Source organism: Grampus griseus (assembly GCF_964374135.1).
Source record: "Grampus griseus genome assembly, chromosome: 3".
NCBI classification, from domain to species: domain Eukaryota; kingdom Metazoa; phylum Chordata; class Mammalia; order Artiodactyla; family Delphinidae; genus Grampus; species Grampus griseus.
In genome coordinates, this window is record NC_139019.1 from 143879098 (window position 1) to 143893549 (window position 14452).

General features: G+C 51.4%; 1 protein-coding gene across 1 annotated transcript in view; it reads right to left on the minus strand.

Moving 5' to 3' along the window:
- SLIT3 (slit guidance ligand 3) overlaps positions 1-14452 on the minus strand; it is a 598723-nt gene that overhangs the window by 66726 nt on the left and 517545 nt on the right. The window contains exons 15-19 of the mRNA XM_082650871.1: positions 13015-13165; positions 11747-11821; positions 4679-4822; positions 3771-3914; positions 928-1091 (exon numbers count right to left, since the gene is read on the minus strand). Coding sequence (XP_082506997.1) covers positions 928-1091; positions 3771-3914; positions 4679-4822; positions 11747-11821; positions 13015-13165 — 678 coding nt within the window. The remainder of the gene's footprint in view (positions 1-927; positions 1092-3770; positions 3915-4678; positions 4823-11746; positions 11822-13014; positions 13166-14452) is intronic.

The window sequence follows — 14452 nt, forward strand, 5'->3', positions numbered from 1 at the left end:
CTGGGTTGGGGAATAGGGCTGCCCATCTTCTACCACATTTAACATAAAACAAAGATGCTAAAAACTTGATTAACCAGGTGTTAGATATGGAAGAGGTTACTGTTAACCAGATCTGGATAAGCCAAACTGACTGAAGGAGCGGTCAGGGTAGGGGCAGGGCCCTATCTACTCCCCTCCTTCTCCTCCCTCTCTCCACACCTCCCACTATACAATCCCTCTGGCGTGGTCAATGTGTCCCCAAGCCCCCATTATACCTTAACCTCAGTTAATCTACAAACCAGTTCATCCGTCTCTAGATAACCTAAAGTTGACCAAGTAAAAATTGTGCTGGCTTGAATTTATGCAAACAAATAATGTCCTCTGGAATCCTGACACTCAAAGCCTTGAATCTTCAGGTATTCGTACTGCCTAGTCAGTGACGGGAATTTCCCAGAAGCTCATCCTGAAGTCTGTTTCTCATGAGCACATACTCTCAGCCTCATGATGATGCAGGCAGGAAAACTTCGGCCCAGGGCTCCCATGTACAGTTGTGTAGGTAGCGTACTGCACAAGGGTGCCCCACCATCTAATGGGCGCCAACCTCACTGTGGATACGGAAGATTAAGATATTTGGTACAACAGTGTCTTCACAGATGGCTGTAAAGTACCTCGTTTTAACAAAAGCAGTATATTACGACAGATTTCTGACTGATGGAGGTCAAATGTCTGTAGAAAGAGGCACCTGTTCTTAATTTGCACGACAGAGTCATGTGGGCTAGAAGCAGGCCTGCAGAGCCCTCCAGAGCTTGGGCTGCATGCTGAGGGCAGAGGAGAATCAGATCTCGGGGGGTCCTGACCTGCAGTTACCGCCTGCCTGCACCTCTTTTCTCTTGTAGCGTCCTTGTCTTCCCAGGTGTTGCTCCCCTGCCCCGCCCCCAGCCTTCTTACCTTCACAGGTGAAGTCCTGGATGGCCACGTCCTGGATGGGAATCTCCTTGAGGAAGAAGGGCTTCTGGCACCGGGGGTTCCCACTTACGATTCGCCTCTTCCTCAACCACTTGCCGAGCCAGGCCAGGTGGCAGTTGCAGTTGAAGGGGTTGGACAGGAGGTTTCTGGGAGGAGAGAAGGGCCCTCTCTGAATGGTTAGCCTCTACCCTTGTCCCGTGGGAGCCGGTCCTGGGATCCAGGTCTGCAAGCCTAGGGCCTGGCTCTCCAGGCAGGTCTGCTTCCGGTTCAGGGGAAGGAGAAAGGACGAAGGAGGTAGAAGGTCTGGGAAAAGGAAGGCAGACTCTCTCCTAAAACGCGGAGGCAGTCTTTGCAAGGGTCTCATTCCAGACCTCCGCGGATGGATACAGTCGCCATCCGTCTCGCCTTTGTTTGATGAGCTCCAGCTGTGTGAACTGCCTCAATTCCTCCCCAGAGATTTTCTTACACTTAGAGCCTTCACGTGTGCTGCTCCTCCCGCCGGGGATGAATTTCTCTACGGTGTGCCTGGGTGGCCCCTCCTCTTCCTTCAGCCCTCAGCTTAAATGACCCCTCCTCAAAGAAGCCCCTCATCTCAAGGGAAATGAAAAGTTCTGCCCTGTCCCGTTCTCCCCCGTCATTCCCCTTCATTTCCTCCACAGTATCCATCCGAGCTGGGAACCCCTCCCTCCTTGGACTCTCAATTCCCGGAGGGGAGGGACCAGGTCTGTCTGTCCTGCTCTGTGTCTCCAGGAGCTAGCAGGACATCGGCATAGGCACTTTATACGAATCTGTCAGATGCAGTGATGGGACAGGTGGAGGGATGAGGGCAGCTATCACTTTCTGAGGGTTTTCTAGAGGACAGGAACTAGGCTGAGCGCTTTATAAATCCATTTTCTCATTCAGACTTGTCACAGCAACCCTAGGAAGGAGGGGACAGTATTCTCATCTCACAAATGAGGAATTTAAAACTTAGGGAGGTTACAGAAGAGGGCTGGAGAGCCCTTGAGGGGCTGCGGTTTGACATGGCAATTAAGGTCTCGGGAGTCAGTCCTTCCTGGGGTTGATTCTGGCTCTGACACTCAGTAGCTGTGAGAAGGTGGGCAAGTTCCTTCCCCTTTCGGAGCTGGTTCCCTTCATGCTTTGTGACACTAGCCCTCTTGGCATCGTTCGTGTCTTTGGATTCCCAGTGCAGAGGCATCCAGGAGGGGTGAGAAGTGGGCTGAGATCAACCAACCCACCCATGCTAGTTCTAACCCACTGTCCTCTATCTTCATGTCACTCATTCATTCAACTCATCCACTTATTCAACCATTATATAACGGGCTTAGTGCCAGGCTCAGGTGTAGGCACTGAGGATAGAGGCGTGAACAAAACAGTCATATATCCCCGTACTTCATCCTTCTGGAACGTATGCTCCAGCTGATGGGAGGCAGACAATATGTAATTAACAACAAAAAGTACAGTATGTTAGGAAATGGTCAGTGCTATGGAAAAAATTAGAAGAGCAAGGCTGGAAGAACTGGGGGTGATAGCAGAGGGGTGGAATGGGGCTGAGGCAACTGACATTTGAGCAAATAATAGGAGGGGAGGGAGCCAGGGGGAGGGCTTTCCAGGTAGTGGGAACAGCCAGTGCAAAGTTCTAAGGTGGAAGTGGGCCTGGGGCGTGCGCAGAACAGTGAGGTCAGTGGGGCTGGAATGCAAGGAGGTTCTGAGGGGCTAGACGTGGGGCCTTTAGGACGTTCTGTAACTTTGGCTTTTATCGCTAGTGGGGTGGCTGTATGGGAGCATGACCACGGGCAGCAACAGGAGATGCAGCAATGGCCTTTCTCTTCTGTCTTCCCAAGGGTCTTTGGAGAAGGGAAGGGAAGGAAAAATGAACCACCAACTAAGGGTAACAGAGCCCCATAGAAATACTGTGAGAAACCGTAAAAGCTAACATGTGCCGAGTACTTTTTATATCTCAGGCCCCTGCTGTGCATTTTACCAATATTAACAAATTCAGTCCTCATGACAATCCTACGAGGTGGATTATGAGAAGGGACAATTAAAGCACAGAGAGATGAAGTAACTCTTCCAAGGCACACAGCTAACAGGAGGTAAAGCCAGGATATGGACCCAGAAAATCTCGCTCTAGAGCCCAAAGCTTTCACCATTATTCTAAACCGCCTCCCTTACCAATACAGTGAATATTGTGGGCAGAGAGATTCGTCCAGAAAGCTAGATTCTAACTGGTTCCGATACACGTTTAGGCAGTCAGTGACATCAATTTAAAACCCCCGTCACGTTGTGTCACTGGCCTGCTTAAAACCTTCTGTGGCTTCCTGATGTGTTTTGGATAAAGACCAAAATGGCCCACAGCAGTCCTGTAGCCTGGCCCTGGTCTCCACTCCAGCCTTGCCCACTCTGTACTATGACCACATTGGACTTTGCTCAGTCCTGCATATCTGCTCTGCTTCAACCTAGCACGGGGCCTTTGCACGTGCTCTTCCCGCCGAAAGAAATACACTTCCTGCTTTCGCAAACAAGCCAACTCCCACTCACCTTCCAGAGCATAGCTCCAGTGTTCCTCGACAAAGCCTATGTTAGGCTCTCACATCACTGTGGACCTCCTTTCTGTGGCAACTCGCTATGCTGTGAGCTTCAGGAAGGAGGGTCCACGTCTGTGACTCCTCAGTAGCAAATGGTGCCTGGCACATGGAGGGAGGCTGCCAAGTGTTTAAGTTGACAGATGGATAGATGACCTTGGGCCAAATATAGTAGGGTGTTGTGAGAGGAGAGGTCTGCAGGAGAGGAGCCCTGAATGAGTGCGGTCCAGGGGGACTTACATGGTGGACAGGGAGACGAGCGTGGTGAAGGCTCCAGGGGTGATGGTGGTGATCCGATTGTCGTAGAGGGACAGCAGCCTCACTGAACTCAGGCCAGCAAAGGTGTCATTGCTCACACAGCTGATCAGGTTACTCCTCAGCATCCTGCAGGGAGAGGGGTGGGGTGAGCAAGCACAGGTGTCATCCTTTCCCTCCTATGACTGTGCCACACTGGTGTGTGTGCGTGTGTGTGTGCGGTGGGATGCTTCTGCCTAATCCAAGCTCAGACCAGTCACACTGCTGAGGTTTGTCCTGTGATGGCTGGGCCTGGGTCCCCACTGGGGCCACCTGTAAACGTGTATGCACATTCTGGGCTGCAGACGCTGTATTTGCAGTAGAAGCAGGTGTCATGCGTGTGTACGTGTACATATGTATGTCGTATGGTGGTTAGTGTATATATGTATATTTTGGGGAGGAGAGGGAAGAATCAAGATGTGGCTGTGGACATCAGCTTGTGTGTGTGTGCTTATACGCACATGCTTGTTTGTGTATATCCACATGTTCCATGTGTGTCTATATGCCATTTTCATGGACACGTGTAATGCCTATGTTTGTGTACATGTGTGAGTGTGTGCCTGTTTCTGGTATAAATCTACACCTGTGTATACACTAGGGCTAGTGTCTTTTAGTGTCTGTGTGTGTGTGTGTGTGTGTGTGTGTGTGTGTGTGTGTGTTGGGGGGAGCTTAGCATGCTACGTTCTTTCCCATCCAGGGCTTGGAAATGTCTAATGTCTCTCCGGCTCCAGGATTCAGCAGGCCAGGACAGCGCCCGAGCCTAGTCTGCTGCTCGCCAGCCCTCACAGCCCCTCTGATGCCCCTGCTCTCCCATCTCCCCCCCTCTGGCCTTGGCCCAGGCCCTGGGAACTCACAAGGTCTTGAGGCCGCTGAGGCCACGGAACACGCGCCCATGCACCGTTTCCAGCTGGTTCCCTGTCAGCATCAGCTCCTGCAGGCTGGCCGCTCCGTCGAAGGCACCCTCTCTCACCTCCTTGATCCTGTTGTTACTCAAGTTTCTGGAAGGAGGGGACAGAACAGGTCAGGACGCAGGGAGGGAGTGGCGGGCCCTGCAGCCAGCTGGGGACTCTAAAGTGCCCCCTGGCCCGAGGACTGGCTGGTGGAGGCTCTACCTTGGGCTTCCCGATGTTTGGTCTTCAGCACCTGTGCCTCAGGAAGCAGGGAGCCCAGCACCCCCACGGGGTGTGGATGGGTGGACTACCTGTGTGAAACAGACTGTGTAGCATTTGAAGTCTTTCAGTACAATTGTCTTTTCAATGCCCCGGGGACTGGCAGGTTTCGAATGGTTCTCAAACTTATTTTCTCTCTTCCACGGATACCCTCACTGAGTAGTGATTCTCAAGAGGAGAGCTGGAGGAAAATACAAAACATGCCTGCTCCCTACGGGGTGAGGCATTTGTAGAACCTTCGACGCTTTCACCATCTGAGATCCCTGATATAAACTCCACGGATACCCTCACTAAGTAGTGATTCTCAAGAGGAGAGCTGGAGGAAAATACAAAACATGCCTGCTCCCTACGGGGTGAGGCATTTGTAGAACCTTCGACGCTTTCACCATCTGAGATCCCTGATATAAATGGACCCTTTCTAGTTACTACAGTTTGTGCACTTATTATGTACTAGGCACCACGTGAGGGGTTTGACCAACAGAATCACATCAGATCCTCCAAACAATGCCCATCAGACGGGCATTATTTTTATCATTGTCCTGTTTTACGGATGAGATGACTGAGGTTCAGAGAGACTCAGTAACCTACCCACAGTCACACAGCCGATAGCACTGGGATTGGAGACCATGCTTTTGGGCACATAGAAAAGCCTCCAGTGAACCACTTTTCCCAAGTGAATGTTCCTTTGACGATGTGGATGCCCATCCCTTCTATTACTGCTCTGCAGAATTCAGGATTTGGAACGTGGTGTTTTCCTAAGTGGGCTCGGTCCTTTCAAGTCTCGGTGCTGCCATTTCCAATACTGCCCTCGAGCTCTGAGAGCGGGCTCTTCCCTCCGACCCCCAGCCACCACGCGGCAGGCTGGATGGGATAACTGAGCAGCAAGCACGTCCTGCAGAACTGTAGGTGCTGCTAGCGGCCGGGGGTCTCCACAGACCACCCAGATGTTCAGGCCTGAAAGGTAGCCCCAGCTGGCTGGCTGGAGCAGAAAGTGATGGAGTTACAGAAGCTGAGGGAAGAATGCAGCTTCCCCAGCAAACATCCTGGGGGGCCTTGTTCTGTGAACAGGAGACCCGTAGGTGGAGACACAGCTGCTAACTGGCTGAGCACCCTGAGCTTGTTAGAACTGAGGGCTCAGGAGAGATGGACCAGCTGGCCCATTGTACTGCTGGACATACTGAGGCCCAGGGAGGGGAGGCCACTGCCCCTGGTCACAGAGCACTGAAAGGGACATAGTGCTCCATGAGTCCCTGGTACTACTGCTTCTCTCAAGTGCCCTCCTTGTGCAGCTCTGGCCTGACTCACGCTCCCCTGGGGGAGAAGCCTCCTATAGGGATGGTTCAGAGCAAGTAAAGTTCAACTGGGCACCCAAGGGCTCGATACAGGTTGCCTGCCTGCCCTCTTCCCAAATAGGGACTGGGTGTGCGGGGGTGGCAATGCCCACACCTGTGGGCAGGTGTGGAGGAAACAGTTCCCAGCCTCGCATTGTCTGCTCTCTCTGTGCTCCTGGTCATGGCCTTCCTCACCTCCCTCCTCCATCCTGCTGAGAAAACAGGTGCAAATACCCCTCAGAATCCCTCCCCTGAGATCTGACAGAGCTGGGAGATTCTCAAACTGGATTTCTGCTCCCTGCCTGACTCTCTTGCAACTCAGCCGGTCATCTTATAAATCCTGGTAGCCCTGGTCCACGATAACTCGGAAATGAAGGCGATACACAGGGGAGACTGCAAATTACCCCCAAGTTCGACATGGGAGGAGAGAGACTTTCCCAGCAGCTATAACTCATCCAAATGCTGGAGCTTCTCCTCCAGCTCAAAAGAGTTAGGCTTCTTGGGGAACTGAAGTACATGGGGTGGGCAATGAAGATGAGTTACAGCAGCTATAAGAAGTGGGAGGTTCCCATTTCCTGACATCTTTTTCTTTAAACGAGCAGAATTAACATCACATTACTGTAAGGTTTGCGAACTGGATTTCCTCGGGCTGGGAGAATGGAAAACATAAGGAGAGTGAAAAAAGGGGATAGAATTTTCCAGAAAACCAGGCTGCTGATCTCTCTCCATCCATCAAAGCACCACACAAAACTGCAGGCAGCTTGGGTCGGAGGACAGAGAGACAGCAGCTTGGGGCCAGCGCTCCAGACACAAAACCAGTGCCTCAGGGTTTTGTAAGAGCTCCGTCTTATTCTCAGAGCAGTATCTTCCTGCAGATGCCCCCAGATCCCAGGAAACCTCCAAACGCAAAACTAAGGGCACTGAGCCTCTCTCCATTTTTGTCTCTGCAGACCCACCTGAAGGATTACTGCTTCATCACGGCTTTGATTCCAGTGAGGATGGGAATCTCACATCTGAAAGGACCCAGCCTCAGACACGCCCACCCTAGGCCAGGGCTGGCTCAGAGTGGTCCACGGCAGGACAAACCCAGAGCTTGGCCACGCCGCCTCGGCAAACTGCTGGGTGTATCTTTCAGAAACTGTTCTTATTGTTCCCAAGAAACACCAAGGCCCCTGGAGGCTGGGGGATTCATCTCTGGAAAGCCTGGGTCTGAAGAGGCAAGCCTGGACTTCTTCTAGGTCTCTGTCTCTTCAGGTTTGTAGGACAGCCCATACAGAAACTCTGGCAACAGAGAAGCATCTGTAATCCTGTTTAAAAGTCCAGTCCTCAATGGAAATACAGTTGGGAGAGAGCTAAGCGGAGTTTTCTGGAAGCCGAGGATACTGGGTCATGATTGAGCAGCACACTGGCACCCTGTCAGGTCGGGGAGGTCCTGTCTACCTCCCTTATGGACCTCTCCGGCCCCCTGAGGTGGAAATTCTACTTCGAGCTGGGGTTACAAGCTCAAACATCCACAGGGTCCAGGCAGGTGACCTAAAATTGGAAGCAAGCCCAGTGGGGACGGCAGTGATCAGGAGAGCACGTGGCCCAGCTAGGGGGCAGCCGCTCCTCAGCTCAACTCGACTGGAGCCGTTTGGGAACATGGGCTCAGTTTTGACAGATCCTCTGATCTTCCCAAAGGTGCTAGAAATCCACATTTATTTTTCCGTGGAAACTCCTGATTTTTAAAAGAGGGCAACTACTTCTTATTAAAAACACAACCATCATGGACCTAGAATCTGTCATACAGAGTGAAGTAAGTCAGAAAGAGAAAAACAAATACAATCTGCTAACACATATATACGGAATCTAAAAAAAAAAAAGGTTCTGAAGAACCTAGGGGCAGAACATGAATAAAGACGCAGACGTAGAGAATGGACTTGAGGACACGGGCAGGGGGAAGGGTAAGCTGGGACGAAGTGAGAGAGTGGCATGGACATATATACACTACCAAATGTAAAATAGATAGCTGGTGGGAAGCAGCCGCACAGCACAGGGAGATCAGCTCGGTGCTCTGTGACCACCTAGAGGGGTGGGATAGGGAGGGTGGGAGGAAGATGCAAGAAGGAGGGGATATGGGATATATGTATAGGTACAGCTGATTCACTTTGTTATACAGCAGAAACTAACACACCATTGTAAAGCAATTATACTCCAATAAAGATGGTAAAAAACAAAAGCAAAAAAACACAACCACAACCACCAAACCCACCCTTGGGATTTGATTTTGGCTAGAGGGGTGCTAGGTTTCAGCTTCTGCTTGAGATGCTCCTTCAGTGTAAGAAGTGATCTGAAAGCTGGCCCGAGAGAGGCCGTGACCCCACTCTGAGTGGGAGGTCACTTGAAAAGCTACCTTGAGTTACCACAGTCCTAATAACCTTTGTGGGGAACAGCTCACACCTCTTTTTGCATCCCTTAGTGATACTTATGAAATCGCATTATTCCCACATGACAGGAAGGGGCACAGAGGTTCAGAACAGTCTGGAAAGGCACCGCAGAGTCCAAACTCCTGGCCGTGTGTCCACTCCCCTCTGCCTCCGTGCCCTGTCGGGGTGCTGCCGTCCAGACTGTAACCTTAGGGCCCTGGCTCCACAGTCCCTGAGGAAGCTGAGCAGCCTCGGTCACAGGCACTGCTGGCCTTAACCACCCTGATGGGCAGAATTCCCGCTGACCCATCACCTCATGGGAGTGTAGGGGTGGTGACGGGTCCTGGCAAATAAGGACTGTTTACTTAAAAAGTCTGCCCTATTGGGACACGTGCTTGGTTGGCTGGCACCATGTGTACCTGGATTTAGGCACACACACGTGCACACACGTGCGCTTACTGCCTTCAGGTGGTGCGTGCGCTCCCCAGCTACTCTGCACTGTCACCACTCCTGGCTTGACTTTTAAACTTGCGCAGGTTACTTCCTGTGTTTCAGCTTCCTCATTTGTAAGATGAAGCAATCTCAAAGCTGTTTTGTTTTTCTTGGTGAGGGGTAGTTGCCTGAATATCAGCAGAGTCTGGCGCACAGAGTAAAGTGTTTAGTAACTGTTTGTCGCCATTATTATTATCGCTGCCTTGCACCCATTCCCTTTCCACAGTGGGTCCTGAAGGCATTTGAGTTTGTAACTCCTGTTTTCAATGTCTAGCCATCTGCTCTGGGTCACTTGACCCAGATGTCCTCTTTCTGTCTTCCAGCACCTTCTCACTGCAGTCCCATGGACAGAGGCCATGTCTTTCCCCTTATCTCTTATACTTACTTCTGGTCCTCATCACACCTTACAAGGAAGGTGGACTTGTTTCTATTATGAAAGGCCCAGAAAGCCTAAGGGCATTCCGAGGGTCACACAGCAGGCGTGGGGCAGAGCTGAACTCAGAACAAATGCCGGCCTGCCTGTTCTTCCGCCATACCTGGATTTCCAGCTGCTCCCGTGAAGGGAATATTTGGCAGCTCTGACCTTCCTTCCACCATGGCAGATGCTGGGAGGAACTTAGTGACATCTGCCCCTTTTCATGAGGACTCGGCCTACATTTTGCCACAGTCCGCACCACTCCCTTTTGTGGCTTGGATGCTGAGGCTGGGAGTTGGCCGCGACTCATCATTGCATTTGTGCTGTTGTTTTTGTTGGTGTACAGAAACAGTTCTTCATACTCAGGTCCCTGTCAAAACTAGGAAGATGAAAGACTCAGAGTGCTTGAGTTTCACCTAAAATGGGAGGGCGCATATTTCTTCATGGAAGCAAAGACTTCCATGATCCTGTTTACATGCCTTATCTCCATGTGCATGTAAATTTGTTTTGAGGTTAAAGAAAGTAAGCATTTTCGGGGGTTGAATTTAAAAGGCAGGTGATGGGTGATGTCTGTGCTGGGTTCCTGAAGCTAGAGGTGGGCTTGACCACTCGGACAGCCATGAACCTCACCAGGACCCACGTGTGTCCTCCCTCTGCTGCCCCCTCAGGTACAGTGCTCTCCACTGCTCTCAGTTACAGAGTTGTCCCTGAGGCCGTGGCCAAGGTGGCAACTGTGGGCAGGGAGGGAATGGCACTGATGCGATCCAGATGCTGCCCAGGGCAGGGGAAGGTCTCTCTCCTTCTTGCCTGCAAGGGACTGATGGGTGGAAGAGTGGAGAGCAAAATAAAATAAGGGTTACAATTAATTCTCATTATTCATCGTGGTTAAGCTCTACAAAGTCACTGGGCAAGATGAATTAGTGAATGCTGAACCACTGCTCCTAGGGGAGCCTCTGGTCACCATTTTCATTAACCGATCAATACCTAACCTTGTTTGATGCATGTTTCTGTTTAAAGACATCTTACTGAATATATATTGTTGATTTATTTACATTGCACTCACAGCCAACAGCACTGTAACTCTTGCCTGAACAAAGCTTCTGTAACACGTGTTTTCTCCGTAAGGCACATCACAGCCTTCCTGTGCTTAGGATCACTAGACAGCCCTCCAGTGCTATGCTATGGGGCCATTTTAAACAGTGAAATCACCCACAAAGCACAAACATGCAAAAAAAGAAATGTGGCACTAAATATATTGTGGATTGGACACTTGTTTACAGTCTGGGAGCTGAAACAAGAAATCAGAACGTGGCCTTGTTTGATTTCAGCTGGGGACATGCATGTAGGAGGACTCAAATTTTTGGCTGCCCTGTCTATGTATATGAATGACCATGAAAGCACTGTGCGTACTGATTCTGAGATTACACATAAATGTTAGTGAGTAAGCGAATCAGCAAATACAGGGTCTATGAATAATGAGGCTTGACCGTTTTCCTTTGTTCCAGAGGCAGACTCAAACTCTGGGGCTGGGACATGTGGAGGATGGGGTGGGAGTGGGGAGCAGGGTCAAGGAGAAGGGAATTAGATGGCAAAGAGCCCCCTGTCCATGCTGGTACCTCTGCTGGCACACCTGGGAAGGGAAGGGGAGGGGGAAGCAAGGCCAGCTGTGCACCAGCGTGCTTACAGATGAAGGAGGTGAGGCAGCTGTGGTGTCTCCGCTCCAGTGTGTCTCAACCATGTGGAGGCCTTTAGGGTCCATCTAAAAACAGACCTTCTGACTGTTACCTCATAAAAATTACTAAGTGATGTGATGTGCACCCTAGATCCCCATGTCCCATTGCTGGTCCTCACCTGAGTCCCTCCGACCACCCACTGGGGTAGACTTTGGGTGTGGGGTGGAGGATGGGGGTGAGCAAGGATGGGGTGAGGGTCAGGGATGGTGCAAAATGCGTGCTCTGCCTCTGCATGGTCCCGCCTTAGTGTCTTGCTTCCCAGGACGTGCCCATAGCGGGGTCAGGAGGAGACTGGGAGGGGCTGCAGTGGAGGGAGAGGGAGCCGCCCGTGCCCTGGTGTTCTGCTCCGGTCTGCCAAATTCCTGAGACTGACTTACATTTTCCGCAGGTTGGGCAACTTCTTGAAGATACCAGTGGCCTCTAGAACAGATATCTCATTGTCGTTCAGTCGGCTACATGGGAAGCAAGCAGATGAGGCGGTGGGTGAGCTGTGGATGGGGCACCTCCTCCATTGGTCCCCCATTCCCCCATGGCTTCAGCTGAATTGCCACCTGGACCTCATTCAGTCCAGGTCAATAGCACCATAGAAACCCTCCGTGTACCCCATCAGCATGGGGGGCCCAGCAGCAAGAGGAGGGGTGTGAGAAGGGGCCAGAAAGGAGAGGAAGACCCTCTGCCGAAGGCGGATTCAACTTTTTGAACGCTCAGCACTTAACAGTCAAGTGCCAATGATTTGCCTTCATTTTGTAGGGGTACCAATGACCACTTAAACCCCCAGGGAGGTTTCCCCAGGTTCTTCCAACTCTCCAAGCCACTCAGGTCTTTCCTGACCACATCCTTCTGCTAAGGGCAGCTCAGGGACTCCACGCCCAATATTCATGTAAGCTCAGGGAGAGCAGGAGAGAGTCAAAGATAATAATAATAATAATAATAATAAAAAATAAAGACCACCGTCATTTATGCAGGGCTTAGTCCATGCCAGGATTCAAGATAAAGTCTGTGCTCGCATCCTCTTACCTAATCTTTGTAACCCCCGTAGGAGGTAGGTATTAACACCTCTATTCTATAGCTCAGAATCTGATGCTCAGATCTGAGAAGCAACTTGCCCAGCCTCAGGAAAACTGGAGACAACAGGAGTCAGGCCCAGATCCGTCACCCCGCCCCCCACCCCATGCTGTAACTCTGAGCTCTGCCACTTCTGGATAAACCAACATGCCTCTCTATTAGCATGGATAACCAGAGGCTCCGATATACCTGATCGTTCTAGCTGTTTTTTCACTTTAGGACAGTCATTTATGTGCTATCCATCTTTCCGGTTATGTTGTAAGCTTCCTAAGGGCTACAAGGGGTGGTCTGCTTAGTTCATCATGGAAAAGGGTGGGCCTGGCACAGTGCCTGGCTCGCAGCGGGTGTTTGGAAAATCTTTGTATCAATAGAATGAATGAGCTGTCTGTATTTGTGAGCAAGCTGTCCCCCGCGGATGCCTGGGGGAGTCTGCCCTCGTCCTGGGACGCACGGGACACCAAGGAACACCCAGGTGACTGAGCTGGGAGGGGGCCACCTCTAGGAGCCCACACCCACCCTGGCTGGCTGAGGGAGACTGGGCGTGGGGACGTGCAGGGGCTCCCGCCTGGGCAGCACTCACAGGTCGGTGACGTATTCGGGGAGGTGGCTTGGGACACGGGCCAGCTTCTGGTTGGAGCAGTCCACGATGGTGCCCTCGCAGCGGCACCTGTCCGGGCACACGAGGTCCATGAAGCACTCGCTGCTGAACCTGCTGCGGTAATCCTCCGAGCCTGGGGGGCGCCAAAGAGGGGGCGTCAGTGGCAGCCGGTCCGGCATGGGGCGAGGTTGTGGGCACTGGAGATGGGGAGACACGGGGCGGGGGGATGGCCCAGTGACAGAGGCAGCATTGCCCTCATTTTTTGGCCACCTTGCTCTGCCTTCCCCGCACCCCAGCCTCCAGTCTGCTTGCTCTCCCTTTGGTCTTTGTCATTCATCACTTTCCATCTAATGCCACAAGCTCCGTGGGCTCTTAAGTTTCTGTGGGTCATGGACCTTTTTGAGGTCCCTGTACAGAATTTGGTCTACGATTTACGGGGGGTACTTAGTCCATGATGTCCATGATCCATGGGCCCTCTGAATATTCATGAAAATCCAAATGAAGAGATTTTGATGGGGTTTTGATGGGAGCTATGCCAGGGGTGGGAATGAGGTCAGGGAAGAGGGTCATACACTGAGTTGTCTTCAGGGACAAAGCAGGTAATGAAACGATAAAGGGGGCCCAGCACATGGCCATCAATACCCTTGACACCCGGTTTCATGATTGGGAAGCAATCAGGAGGGTTGGGGTCCTGGGGAATTGAAGCCCACTGCCTTAACATTTGGGATTTTGGCTCAGGGTCGCCTGATACTTCTTTTAAAAAAATACTGGTGATGAATGCAAATGTAAAACACTGTAAAGACAAGTACAACTCTTGCGAGGGTTAGATGTACCTGCTGCCTTTGAGAGGAAGCTCTGTTTAACTACAGTGAAAAGCCAGTTCCAATGAGCTAAAGGGAGATGGAGCTAAGATTAATGTTTGAAATCGAATTTTTCTGGAGGTTACGTACACAGTGATGGTAACAGGGCCAATGATGCGCCGTCCTGAGAGATGCCCCGAGGAGCTGCTTTAATGATCAGAAATGATCCCCTGGCACCTGGGCGAACCTCTGTGAGACCACAAACCTTGCCCGAAATAAAAGAGAAGCTCTGGTTCTCCTATCAGACACGAGGTAGTTGATGGGGGTCGGGTCTCTTTTATTTTCACCCTCAGCGGTTCCTCGGCACAATGCCGGGCACGAGAGCTCGGCTCACATCTGTCCAGTGCATAAATGGGGTGTCCTTAGCACATAAATTGTTCCATACATGCGTATTTCTGCAGTGTTGCAGAGAACGTGAAGGTCATTTGTTTGCCTGGCTAGTTGAGGTGGACCTTGGCCATCTTATGTGTATTAGGAGCAGAACGGGGCATCTGCAGTACAGAGGTTTTAGCAATAGAAGGCGTGGATTTGCCCAGGCTTTGCCACTTACTAGCCTCAAT